A 14,673-nucleotide genomic window follows, 5' to 3' on the forward strand; every position below is an offset into this window, starting at 1 on the left:
GATTTTGTTGACAAGACCCCAAGGATATATATCCGGACATGGACATGGGCGTAAGGTGTGTGCCTGTCCATATCCAGATACTGATATCATCCTATAGATTTTTATTAGAGAAGGGATATAGGTAGTGTCATTCTTTCAAACGTAGGAATGCACTACCAATTTGAGCAGATTAGAGGCTGCAATGGGTATTTTATCCCGTTTTACCCCAATTGGCACACTCGTTCAGCTGAACGAGTGGTTGGTAGTGAAACTAACAAAAGAAAGCTACAAATTAGACAGGGGACAGTCCCTATCTAAGTAGTTTTTTTTTTTTTTTTGGATGCACTGGAAACTGTCATCCGTCTAAGTGTGTGTGTTTTTTTTTTTGACGAGGACTGCCTGTCTAGGTAGATTTTTTCTTTTTTCTTTATTTTTTGGACGGGGAATAGTCCTATATCTACTTTGTAAAAAATTTACTACACGGGAGATTGTCTCTCGTGTAGTGCCTTTTTCTTATTTTTCCCATAGTGGGTTCACTCGTTCATTTAAGCGAGCCATCCTTCATATAAAAGAGGTAGTCTCCAAATAGCCCTTGCTATAAGAGCGGGTCTTATGGAGGATTTAGTTAGTCTTACAATCGATTTCAGGATTCTGGGTTTAGAATAAGTTTTACGGTAGATTTCAGGAATCAGAGTTTAGTGTAAGTGTTATGACTGATTTGAGGTCCAGATCCTATCTAGATTCACATAGCAGCTTGGATTACTAGGCAAGTTTTTCGGATACACGAACAAATAAAAGTAATGACAGCAAATATTGAGTCATAATTGCATAATTTAACTAACATTGATAAGATGTTGGATTACGACAGTCGTTTCAGTCAAGTTTTGTATCATTTGGCGGATTTCAAGTCTCCGAGCATATTGAGAATCAGTGAATGTATCATTTCTATGCATCCACTTTTAATCACAAAAAAAAGAACAAGGTCTAAGTTGATATAGGGATGATTTTTATAAATTGATGGGTATTTCTATGATGCCCAACATATTTTTTGGAACCTACATTCCGTAGATACTTCCGCACATTGGTGGATGCTGTACAAAACAAAATTGGTATATTTTAAAGTAAATTCTAGAACCCTTTGTCCATATATTTTATAATAATGTTTCAATCACGTTTCGCATCATTTGGCATATTTTAAGTCACCGAGCATATTTTGAATAAAAGAATGTACCGCTTCTATGCATCCAATTTAATCTGAAAATGGAAAACTAATATTAAGGTTGCAGTAAAATCCTAAAATGATAAAATCATAAGAAAAAAATAACGGGTTGGCGGATTAATCCTAAACCGGCTTGTTTCTACATAGGGCCAAGAATGTCAACCCTAACCCGGCCCATTTAGCCAACAAGCCAAGCCGGACTAGGATTGACACAAGCCGGGCTGGCTAGGGTTGACCCGCAAGCCGGGTTATAAATTGACAGCTCTAGAAAAGGCAATGCTAAGTTAATTTATGGATGATTTTTATAAATTGATTGGTATGTCTATAATTCCCAAGATATTTTACGAATAAGAAACATGTCAACGTCCATATAAATTGATTTACGAAGTTGGGTTTGTTCTTTGTATAGAAGATTAATTCTAAGAGTATTCAAAACTGGATTAGGTCCCGGATTTTTTCTGCATTTGCGGTTTCCTCATTAACAAAATCTTGTCGTTTTATTTACTTTACATTCTGCAATCATAATTGTTTTATATAATTAAAAGTAAATACACTTGTATGTTAATACTAATTGTTAGAGCACTCGGTCGAACTGGCAAGCGTTGTTATCTCAAGCTTGTTTGTCAATGTTAGTGATCAAAACTATAAGTCTTTATTTCTAGTCTACTTATAGTAATGTCTCGTACTAGGATAGATTGTGTAGTTGAGCATTAGACTTCACGGCATTCATCAATTGAAGACGGAGAACTACTAAGGAGAGCTTGTGGAACTTCATCAACAAAAGTTATGTGGAGACTAAAACTCATCTATCACTTGGAAAGTCTATTTCTACTATATCTCCTATATTGAGACAAAAGTCGTATTACTATATAGTTGTCGATTATACACATTTGAGATTTCGAGCTGAGTTTAACTCGCTTACATATTTCTCGGAATATGTGTTGGTAAGCTTTCGCTTCAACCAAGTTCATCTTATATTCTTGACGAAAGTCAAAAGATGATCATGTGAAAATCGCCGAGTATGGCGGCCGATCCACTTAGCCACCATGGCGGCCGATCCCACCATTCCGTAATCCATATAATCCTCCATTTTTGCTGAATCCTCTTTCTGCCAGTTGGACAATCCTCCAAACTTCCACCCGGTCTCTTCACCACCAATGGATGGTCCTCACACTCATTGATTGGTCGGTCTCTCTTCCCATATTGGACAGTCATCCATCTCCTGGATCCAGGACTTCCGAGTTTCAGACTTGATAATAATTTTGATCGAGTCCGAACATCAATAATTTTCATATTGATCCAGCTATTAATATGTTAATTAATATTTAATGTTTGGTTCTGCTACCAACATTTTTCTTGCTCGACTGTCCAAGAAGCAACATATCATTGGACGTCCATCTTCTTGGTCGATCATCCAATATTTCATTGGTCGCTCATCCGCTGAGCGATCATCCAATATTGTACCATACTCTAGTTTCTAGTTTTTCATTCGAAAACTCATGACATGGTGGATCAAGAATGGGTATTCAATAACAAATCAGCAAATATCTTATTTCCTGTGAAATACTTGACATATCAGAATAGGTCATGATCCAGCAATCTCATCAGATCGATGTTCATCAATCCAAAAACATCCGAGTATCATTTCTGCCCAGTTGGCATAATGATATGTCGCAATTCATGATCAGAGTCGACTTCTATACATTATTGTTATCACAGAAGACACCTTATGTTAAATTCATCAATGATCCATAGGGCATATCACATTCGATAATTATGCTCCTTTCATGAAGGCTAAGACTCACGGTTTAGCCAAGTCAATCATTGACCAACTAAATACATGTCTACGTACCTTGCGGACTCCACATACATGAGACATCAATCATGTAATATGGTGGGATATTCATTAGGGTTTTGTTTTAGCGGTCTACAACATGTGGGATGTAACAGTACATCCACGATGAGAAATGTGAGTAACTCGTACTGGAAGTTGAAGGAATAATTGAAGTAGTGGTTGGAAAATCGACCAAGGCTCTCACACAATATGAAACTGGTTCAACCGCGAATCCCCGCTTCCAAAACTGTCACCTTACTGGAGATCAATGTGTTAACTACTTCTACAGTAAATAGATTCATCAACATATGATTTGATAACTTAAATTCAACTATGTTGAACTTATTTGAACTGAACTCAAACAATCTGATTAGGATTAACTGACAGTCTATCAAATTTGTAGAAGAATTTAACATGAAGAACTAAACACGCCCACAATCCATCAATAACCATTGATCTCGCACATTTTTTAGCTTCCCTCATACAGAACGACCCTTAACCTTCTGTGTGATCGAATTGACCCTGAAACGGCCATTGTCTTGGTTTAGGCCGAAGTCATACAGATTGATATCTCGAAATCAAAGAACGCATGTGCAGTGCATATATTAAAGGTTTGAGCAATTTTCTTAATTGAGGATCCGCCTACCGCACAGCCCTCCGTATTGAGGATCCGCCTACCGCACAACCATCCGTTTTTCGTCAAAAACCAGCAAATCATTTTTTCCCATCGACAAATTGGAGATCACGGTTGAAGATTAATCTCTCGGTTGCAATCTTACTTCATCAAAGATGGTTGATCTTAGGTCAGGCTCGGTTACCAATCCCAACCCTAACCCTAAAAATACTTGCACTAGCAACAATGATGGTACTCTAGCTACTCCTCACGTTTCCAACAATGGTGTTAGTGATACCTCCTCTCCAATCAAGAATGTCGGTGTTAATGCTAATACCAACAACAACACGGTCAACAATGTTATTTTAGGCCGTGATCTTGAAGAAATCAGAAATGATTCACCTATCATAGATGATCTCATGAAGACGCGGGAAATTCTTTCCAAGAATCAAGTGGATATGACTACCACGCAAAAGGATCTATGTATTTATCTCAAAACTCTAGCAGATAAGTTGTCGCCTAATCAAACCCAACGCCAGACGGAGAAAGGAAAAACTAAGGAAACATCCTCAGCCGTAGATCCTGAAATCTCCCCAGTCTGTGTCTTGGAAGATAACGAAGTCCGGAATGTTTCAGATAACCCAACAACAAAGAACCAATCAAGTTTAATCACTCGTGAAGACTTTGAGTGCGTTTTGGAGGATCATGGATAAGATAGGACATCATCGGTCCACCGCCACCAACCTCCATGTCCTTCTCATGTGCAGAGAGTTCATCTTCCCAAAGGTTACACGTCTCCAACATTCACACTCTATGATGGAACGGGCAACGCCTGAGAGTATGTCTCACGATTCTTGGAGTCATTGGGAAAGCATAATTATAATCACGTCGTCTGTCTGAAAGAATTTCCAAAGTATCTGACAGGCAGAGCGTACACATGGTACAACAACATCGTGTCAGGGATTATCGCTAGTTGGATGAAATAGTTAATGCCTTCTACAGGAAGTATTTTTTTCGTTTCATAACAAGTCACTCTCTTTGATCGGGTAAGGATGTTTCAAAGGAACAATGAACACCCAAATGACTATGTGAAAGGGTTCAGAGTCCACGATTTGGATTTTCATGATCTGAATGTCACTGAACAATAACTTGTAAACTTGTGCATCAATGAAATGATCCTGGTCTAGAGAACCTTATTGGAAAATCTATGTTTTTAGTTCAGACCTTCTCATAACTTCAAGAAGTAGCAAAGCGATCATCAATTAATGCACCTGCTTTGATGGAAAGGGAAAAATCTACAAAGACTTAGGAGCCTTGTGATACTCAGCATCTCTTCAACAAACAATACAATATTCAACCTTACATGAACGTTACTGCTGAAGGAAACAAGAGGAAAGTCGCCTTTCTAGAAGTAAAACAACCCAAGTGTGCAGCTCCAGCACCCCATGCTCCGCAAGCACGAAAGAGGGATAATCAACCCGAATTTCACAGCCTTCAACTCAGCGTCGTCAACAACAAGCAAGATATGGTAATACAGACTCAAACTTTCATCTTCTCATGGAAGAAGTAATCGAGTTGCTAAAAGTATGGATCCTAGACAGTGCGATTAAGTTTCCCCTTCTCAAAAAGGAACCGACTGAAGAGTAAATGGAGAATCCTAAGTATTCCCGCTGAAAACAAATGCATACCAAATAAACCCAACTTTTTCGTTCGGAAACCTGTATAGACAAAACTTAATACAATTGCAAGAAGACCAACTTAATGATCCTTAACAGTATGTATATGAAGTTAATATCTCAACCTGTACTCAATCAGTATGTATATAAACACAAGGTCTGTAAACCTGATTGTTAAGTAGAGTACTTGGACGATCTCAAAAATTAATATCCAAGATCAATCTAGTCGTATCCAAATAATTCAATCGGAATTCTTCCAAGTGATCAAACTTGTTATTTATCTTTCAAGATACAAATTATACAAGAAACTAGTATCGTAATCGATTAAAATTAAGCGGACGTATCTACTTAAATTGAATACATACAAACCTTTGTAAGTCCAATTATAAAGATAAACAATACAATGCTTCAAAGGAAAAACACAAGACACCAGAAATTTTGTTAACGAGGAAACCGAAATAGAAGAAAAACCCCAGGACCTCGTCCATATTGAACACCACACTGTATTAAGCTGATACAGACACTACCCTACTATCATACTTTGGACTATAATGTAATTGAGACCGAACCCACCCTACAAGTGATTCAGTTACAGTCACGCTCCTTACATCTCTTGAATCTCGCAAGGTTCTACGCATTTTATTCCCTTAGTTGACTTCCCTTACAGCCTAAGAGTTTCTTCAACCGAAGTGAAGACTTTTGATACCAATCTTCCTCTAACAGATAAGACTATTTGATTTCCATTCAGATCGAAGATTGAAGTTTGGAAATTTGTTTTCAATTGAAAAAGAGAGCAATCCTCAAAAAACTGGAACTTACTACTCCTGAAGATCAGCCTAGATTCTTAACTACCTCTCAAGAGCAATCGTCGAAAGATGAACTAAGATTAGGCTTTAGATATCTATCTTGAGGAATCACAAAGTACGAGACGAAGTAAACTTTGCGAACATTATTTATCTTGCTTGAAAGAGATTACGAAAATATTGATAACATAAAAAAAAATCAGGATACACGAACTATCAAAGTAAAGATATTTGGACATGGCTTCACGAATCCCCAAGCGAAGTATTTTATGAGTAGATCTAAAAGTTCAATAGAGGATGACTCTAGAATCAACTAGGACACAAAGTGTCAGGAATTGATTTTCTCAGTTAACAGAGATGCTCTATTTATAGTTTTCAAAGACCAGGGTTAGCTTAGAATTCAAGCTAAGGTAACTTGAGAATCAAGCAAACATATTATGTCTTCAAACTACAATAGAAGATATTACACATAGGTTCGGTTATGGAACCGTGTAGAATGACTATTCTATTTTGCAAGTTAGCCAAAAAATTGAAATTTATTTGATGTTCATTTAACACCTAAGAAATTAATCATGATACAAGATCATAAGTGTTTAAGTAATCAATGAAGTCTAAGAAGTGTTTGAGAGAGTTCTAGCAATGCTAAACATATTAAAATAATCAATGTTCTAAGGAAAGGTGGTGTGTATGTATGTGGGATAAAGAAAGGTGAATATTATCTATAATATTGAATGGTAAAACCGATCATTACCTATATTGGGATACATGTTAGAACCGATCCTAGATATTGCCCGGAGTCTTGGTAGAACCTATCCTTACCTATATTGGGAGTCATGGTAGAACCGATCCTAGATATTGTTGGGAGTCATGGTAGAACCGATTGTTGATGGTGGATTTTAGTTCAGGGCTAAAATTGTAAAACCAAATTTATACGTTGACATCCTGCAAAGGATAAAGCCACTGATAAGTGATGAATACTTCTTCACTTTAATAATTCACCTAGAATGGAGCATGTGGCAAAAATCCCAGTATTCTTTGAATTAAATACACAAAATTCATCTAGGTTGGAGCATGTAGCAACAATCCCATATACCCTGTGAATTTACAACATTATTAATTAATGCATGACTAGCCTTGTATTTCCTGTGATGTTCCCGCAGAACTCTCATTATTAGTGTGGCATGACGACTGAGTGTTGCTCTCAGCAGAGTAACACGAATCTCCAAGTGTTAATAGTAAGGCATGCACGAAATACAGGTACAGGACACATCTCTCGGTGTGTTATACTAGCCCGATTGATTCCACCTCTCTCGGTGTGTTATACTAGCCCGATTGAGCATACATCTCTCGGTGTGTTATACTATCCCGATTGAGCATATTTGAATCTGGACTGACAGTCTCAGAAACAATCATGACCACCCAAGTTGGCCGCATGATTTAACCAGCCTAGACGATCCTCAGCAGGAGCAGGCTACCATCTTAATGACCACCAGCGGGCCCGTTTATGCCCTAGTCGGTCGAATACATACCACGCCTCCCAAACAACCACCGAACACCAGCTTAGAGTAGGATGGTTGGGCTGGTATGGAGCATCTTGGAAAACATGTACGCACAAGACTTCCAATGTCAGTCTCAAACAGATCGCGGCCGTCCAACTTCACCGACATGGTTGGACGGCATAGATCGTCCCATGGCCGGTTGGACAAGCGTTGTCCTGCACACCGGCGGGCCCCCTTCATGCCTGCATAATCGACCACCTCACGACCTAGCCAGGGAGAAGCAATCGCTCGCCCAAACTTCGGACGGCGTGATGCTTTAAGGGTCGCAGGAAATTCCACTAAAGGTCTTAAATTGATCACGACCATCCAACCTCACCAGCATGTTTGGATGGCTTAGATCAGACCCATAGCCGTCAGGCAGGTATTGGCATGTTCACCACCGGCCCAATGTGGGCCCCACATGGTCGGCCTCCCCCAAAAAGGAGCGTAGCTTTCCAATTCGTCCAGCGAAAGTAGCGTGGACATGAAACCCTAATTAGGGTTTGCGGCATATCACATGTGTCGCAAATCAGTCGCGACCATCCATATTCGCAGGCATAGATGGAGGGTTTAGATGTAGACTCAAAGGGTCCCAAGCATGTCAACACAATCACCATGGGCCCGTCTACATGCGTGACCAATCTTCCAAGGCCGACCATGGCTAGATGCCTCGATTCGTTCGCCCAAACTAGGCATGGTCGCGCGGTTTCAATTGCAAACCGATCTCGACCACTCAACTTTGCCAGAAAAATCGAGTGGCTTAGATCACATCTCCATGGGACAGTGGGGTACGGACGTGTACACCGGAAAGCCGTCTACACGCATGCCCGGTCGGTCTTTCCAAAAACATCTCCCATGCATGGATTCAACCAAGCTGAAAGAAGGTACTTGCGCACCTCCTAAACCCTAATCTGACGGTCGCATATGTGGTTCGCAAGTCATCTCGTCCGTCCAACTTCGCCAGCTTGGACGGACAACCTAAGACAGGAGTTAGGAAACCAGTGAGGCATCACCACGATCACCGTCCACCACTCTTCCACATGGGGTGATTGGACAAATCAGGGCTTGTCTGTATAGTCTCCAAACGATCACTCGAAGATGGCTGGACGTGATGCCATTTTAAGACGCTTAAATTCGTGACTTACTCCGTTAAGCCTTAAAACAGCGATGCTTCATACATGCTGAATATATTTGATGCATTACCTGCATAGAATACACACGATATTTCATAAATATCGGCTTCCTAAATAACTTAGTTATTTAATCTAGCATCACATGCTACTTTCTGTGGGTCCCACATGCACACATTCGAGACATCAAGCATGTCACAAATTGGGGGATACATACTGGGTATTGGTCTGGAGATTTACAGCGTGCAGCGTGCAACGCGCCATCACAAGAACATGTCAGGAAGACATGGACGGTTAGTGATGATGGGAGAAGTGGGCAAGACTGGCCGTGTGACACTAACATACAACTCCACTACTCCACCACTCCACCACTCCACTTCCTCCACTTCCCATGAGAGACGTGGGCTAGTCTCAATGACTTGTATAAATAGGTTCTCCTCCCTATTTCCAAAGAACAAGACAGGACAAGACAGAAACCAAGTGTTGATACAATCGTATTCAAACACCAGAACTGATAGCTTACATCCTGCAAGCCAGTTCAGCTTTCTGATACAAGTCATAAAACAACCAACACCTTCACAATCTCAACACCTTCTTCTTCACTTTGTGACCGAAGTAAGTCTGGAACGGCCATTTCTTGGTTTAGGTCAGAATTGTACAGATTGGTTTCTCGAATCACAAGCACTCCCGTGCAGTGCATTTTTTTAGGGTTTAGATTCATTTCTCATCCACACACCCCAAATTACCAAAACTGGCAGAAATAGTTTTTACCCATAAACACCGATCCCTACCTATATTTGGAGATTTGGTAGAACCGATCTTAATCTATGTTAGGAGTCATGGTATAACCAGTCTCAAGGCAAAACCGATCCTCTATATTAACATATTACTTTATGGTTTTGTGTGAGTTTGGAATTAGGGTTTGATAAATAGGAAAGTTCCAGATTTCGACATAATTTGAACATGAATATAATTCTTATCTTTTATTGTTCAAAGATATTCTTTGATACTCAAGGTGATCCCAATCTGAAATATTCAGAATCTTTTAATTAAGATTCTTGATAATATGTTTTTGATTTTCCAGCAAATCAAAACATATATCTTGGAAAGTTATATTATTTAAGTGCTAAACTTATATTAGATATTTTCTAATGAGAGATTTCGGAATTAAAAGTTGGATATTAGATGGAAATATGAAAACCTTAATTAGGTACTTATTGCATATCTTGATAATATTTTCGGTTTTGGAATTTCCTTATTGTACAAACAACCTTGTTCTATAAATATCTGAGATTGCATTTCTTGCAAACTATCCTAAGAGCCAGGAAAACTTCATTCGTGTTGCTTCTGGTGGAGTCGTCTATCCGGAGAGGAAAGTACCCTAATTAGGTGCAATCTCTTACGACCGCTTGTTTAAAGACTTTTGTGGGATGAAGAAGCTCTACGAGTACCGTTGGTGGGAAACTAAATAATTACATTGTTATTATAGATTTCGATTATTGATTTGATTGACTAACGGTTGTTTAAACTGTGATTGCACCTAGTTTGATTATTCTTGAGAGCCTTCTCTTATAATATAAGGTCACTCAAACTAGATTAAATTATTGACAGGATATTCAGAACTGTTTTTAGATCTGAAGATAACTTGTGATCATCCATTGTTAACAGACTCCTTTCTGTACGTGATCGATCATAAGTGGATTCAAGTTTGTGTTGTGTAGGTACAATAAAAGGAAATTGAAGATTTCAAGACAAAAAAAAATCCCATTGGTTTTCGTATCTCGTGATTTGTGCACACAACTTGATCGGCTAGGATCCAACTTAGATCTGGTTTGTCTTTGATTGATTTGATCATATATTCGTTTAAATCGGCAACTATCATTTGGTGGCATTCTTCAGTATTCGAATTTGATAGTTGTGAATCTCGATCTGATAATTCGGATTTGGATTGATCTTACCCGACAAAGGAGTTTACTAGTTTAAACGGAAGAGCCTTTGTCAAAACTCAACGAATATTTATTAAAAGGTTATTGTAGTAGTTACCAAACATCTTTGTTCCTTTATTGTTTGTAAGACGATCAAAAGGAGTTAGTGCTTAAGACTTTACATCGATAAAGCAACTCAAGATATTGATTTCTGTCTTGGGATCATGTGCGTGACCAAATGGTGGTAGAAACATGGATACTGAGGGAACTAAGTAAATAGGGGTAGAATACTTGGTCTCAACTAAAAGTAAATAGACTAGTACGTTAAATCCTAATAACCTTACATTGATCCCATAGTCAATCGGTCTTGTACCGTAACTATTGTCAAGTGAATACCTTGTTTTTGTATTGTCTCGACTTTGTCCATAGATGATCACACTTGGTATCGGACTTATAGGTTAAAACATGCGTGATGTATCTGGATACCCTCGTAATTTCACCAACACTTTCACTTTTAGCAAGTAAATCAGTGTTTTTAAGTACTTTAAATGCAATAGATTTATCGTCTTTAGTTTGATGTTCATAATCAAATATCTTTAACTTTCCAACAAGAGTACTTCTGGAAAGTGTAGTAAAATCGTTTCCTTCTATGATGGCATGTTTCTTAGACTCGTATCGAGCTGGGAAAGGTCTCCGAATTTTCATCACAATACCTCATTCAGGAATAGTCTTTCCTGGTGAATAACAAGCGTTCACAATTTTCGAAAATTTATGATTAAATTCCTCAAACGAATCTTCATCAGATAAGAATCTTCATTAATCACTGAAAGAGGTGGGACCAGCTTATGCAAGCCAAAGGGTCGACCATGACCGGTCATTGTGGCATGCCCGTTTTTCCATGTTATCCGCGGACCAATCCTGAGACTTTTGGTATTTTCTGATGGTCCATCGAGCATTATTTGGTCCTTTTATGAAGAATCTGAGTTTAACTGAAACTTTTTAATCTTGGTTGAAAGACCAACCATTAAATATATTAAAAAATATATATTATGGTAGAAAGACATGATGGTTGCGGGACCACTTTCTTTGCTAACCATATGGTCCATGGAGCAATATTTGAAAATATATGGAAATAAGGAGTTTTGATGGATAGAGGAAGCCATTGAAAGAGGAAACCCCAATACTAATAAAATAACATAAAAATAATTTAAAAAATAAAGAAAAGGTGTGGGGGACCGGCCAAAAACGGTGGACGGCTGTGTGGGCCCAACCCCACGGTTTTCCCATTTTTATTATTTTATTAATATTTTATCTCTCTTCTTTTTCCTTCTTTGAGTAAGTGAACATTAGTGTATTTTTTTCTCGGAATTCAGCCGATGAACACTGCAACTAGAATTAATTAGCATACAATATGTCAATGAGCATTTAATTGATTTGGATATGATATGATCAACATCATATTTATTCCGAATATTAATCTGGGCCAGACACCAGAGATGAATTCCTAATTTAAAAGAGACGCTGAGTCTTTCAGCTTAATCATGAAATAGAACATTGAAAGCTTATGCTTCAGAAATTCTTATGTCGCCGACATATATTACTACTTTCATGAGTCTCTTGCGGAAGGTGAAGACATGAATTTCTTATGATTCCGATACTGATCAGAGATCCATAATTTCCTAGGTGATTTTACGAATATTACCTTCGTCAAAAATCCGACATCGACATAGTGGATGGACAATGGACCATGCCTCTCACGTACTATGGAACTGGTTCAACCACGATTCCTAGCTTCCCCACTCTTCCACAACTGTAACCTTACTGGAGATCAATGTTTTAACTACTTCTGCAATAAATAGGGTTTTATCAACCTATGATTTGATAACTTAAGATAATTCAACTCAAGTCGAACTTATATGAACAGAATTCGATCAATCTGATCAGGATTTACCGACAGCCTATCAAATTCGTAGAAGTTTCCAACACGGAAAACTCAACACACCCACAATCCATCAATAACCATTGATCTCACAAAATTCTCACATTCCTTCCCACAGATCGACCATCATTCCTCTTTATGACCGAATTGACTCTGGAATGACCATTATCATCTCTCGAACTCAAAGCACTCCCGTGAGTTTTTTTTTTTTGCTTGATCAATTAAACTTTATTACTCAAAAATTATGGATTACAAGAGTTTAAGCCCAAAAGAAAACCGGGAAAAAGAAACAACAAAAACAAGAAAAACTCAAAAAACTATGGCAAAGCCCAAAAGCCCAGAATTAGCAGAACCTATAATAAATTTTGTCAGGTGATTCCATTGTAGCTAGGAAATTTGGCTTTGTGGAAAAAATAAGAATTGCACCCCTCTCCAAACCTGCACCCTTTTTAGGAAGAAAATCAGCTGAGAAATTTATTTCTCTCAAACTATGTACAAATTGAGTCCTCCATAGTAACTCTTTTATTTTATCCCATCTAACTTGACAAAACCATGGAAACTTCCCAGTAGAGAATGCATGTAAAGCTGCACTTGAATCAGAGTTTATTACTATATCCAATTTATTATTTTTTACTGCCCATTCAACAGCTTCTATAATGACCATTACCTCTGCTATGAAATTGGTTGCAATCCCTAGGCATCTTGCTTCTGCATGAATAAATTCACCCTGATCACCTCTGCAGATAAATCCGTAGCCAGCTGCACCAGGATTTCCCCTAGAAGCCCCATCACAACATATCAGAGTTTGATTCATTCCAGGTAGCTTAAACTTAATTTCCACAATCCTCTGCCTCTTTATTGGTTGATGCTTCAGCTCAAAAAGTTTAAAAATCATCATATCATAGTTGCACTCCCACATAAAACTTTTTATTCTTATTGCACAGTCTGAAGTATATTTCTTTATTCTTTGTTTGAATTTCCCCAAATCAATCTTGTCATCTTCATAGAAAATTTTGTTCCTTAAGAACCAAAGTTCCATCATTGTTATTGAAGTTGTTAACAACCAAATATCTTTCACTGCATTGCTCTTCAGTTTTGCAAAACTTTTCACATCTTCATAAGACTCAGAAATTTTGAAAAGAAACACATCTCCCAGCCATTTCCACACCAATTGACTAAAATTACATTGCAACAAGATGTGGTCAAGGTTATCAGTATTCAACTTACAAAAGTAGCATTTTGAAGCTAAGTTGAAACCTTTTCCTTGCATTTTTTCATCTGTTGCACAGATGCCTCTTACCATTTTCCAAATATTACCAGCTGTAGTTGGATGAAGTATAGGATTCCAGACATACTTTTCCCATTCCACCTTGTTATAATGTAATCTTATTAAGTTAACTGTTGAGGAAACATATAACTCACCTGACATTGTCCCACTACAAATTCTTCTATCCTCCCCTCATGAAATAATTGGAAGCTCTTCTACTTGAAAAAACTAAAGCATTGTTTGAGGAAGAAGCCATTCTCCTTAGAGGGAAGACCTCAATAAGAGGTTTATCTTTTATCCACACATCATTCCATACTGAAATATTATCACCCTTCCCAATAATCCATCTTGTATTCTGTTTTACTTCATCTATAACCCATTTCAACCCAGGCCAAATTGAAGACTTTTTGTAGCCAGATATCCATTCACCATCACTTGTGTAGAATTTAGCTCTCATAAATCTAGCCCATTCAGCTTTTGAGTTTTGGATTTTCCATACTAACTTCATCTGTAATGATCTGTTAATCACTTCAAGCCTTCTAATTCATAAACCTCCTTCCTCCATTGGAGAACAAGTATTATCCCATTTTAGAGTAACACATTTCCTTACATATGGATCACCAGTCTATAAGAAATTTCTGATGAGTCTTTCACACAACTTTACCACACTAACATGCCATTTATACACCGACATGTTGTATATAGGAATGCTGCAAAGTATTGACTTAATTAAAGTCAGTCTATCTTGAA

General features: G+C 38.1%; 1 protein-coding gene across 1 annotated transcript; it reads right to left on the reverse strand.

The window, feature by feature from the left end:
- Positions 1–12,999: 12,999 nt before the first annotated feature.
- Positions 13,000–13,959, reverse strand: LOC113291903. Its single transcript, XM_026541385.1, has one exon. The coding sequence runs from the start codon at positions 13,957–13,959 to the stop codon at positions 13,000–13,002; it is 960 nt and encodes a 319-aa protein (XP_026397170.1).
- Between the last annotated feature and the right edge of the window lie 714 nt (positions 13,960–14,673).

This window comes from Papaver somniferum, chromosome 6 (assembly GCF_003573695.1).
Source record: "Papaver somniferum cultivar HN1 chromosome 6, ASM357369v1, whole genome shotgun sequence".
Classification (NCBI taxonomy): Eukaryota; Viridiplantae; Streptophyta; class Magnoliopsida; order Ranunculales; family Papaveraceae; genus Papaver; species Papaver somniferum.

Bases quoted from the DNA above. Each gene is read 5' to 3' on its own strand.
- LOC113291903 (XM_026541385.1), bottom strand. From the start codon at position 13,959: ATGGTAAGAGGCATCTGTGCAACAGATGAAAAAATGCAAGGAAAAGGT.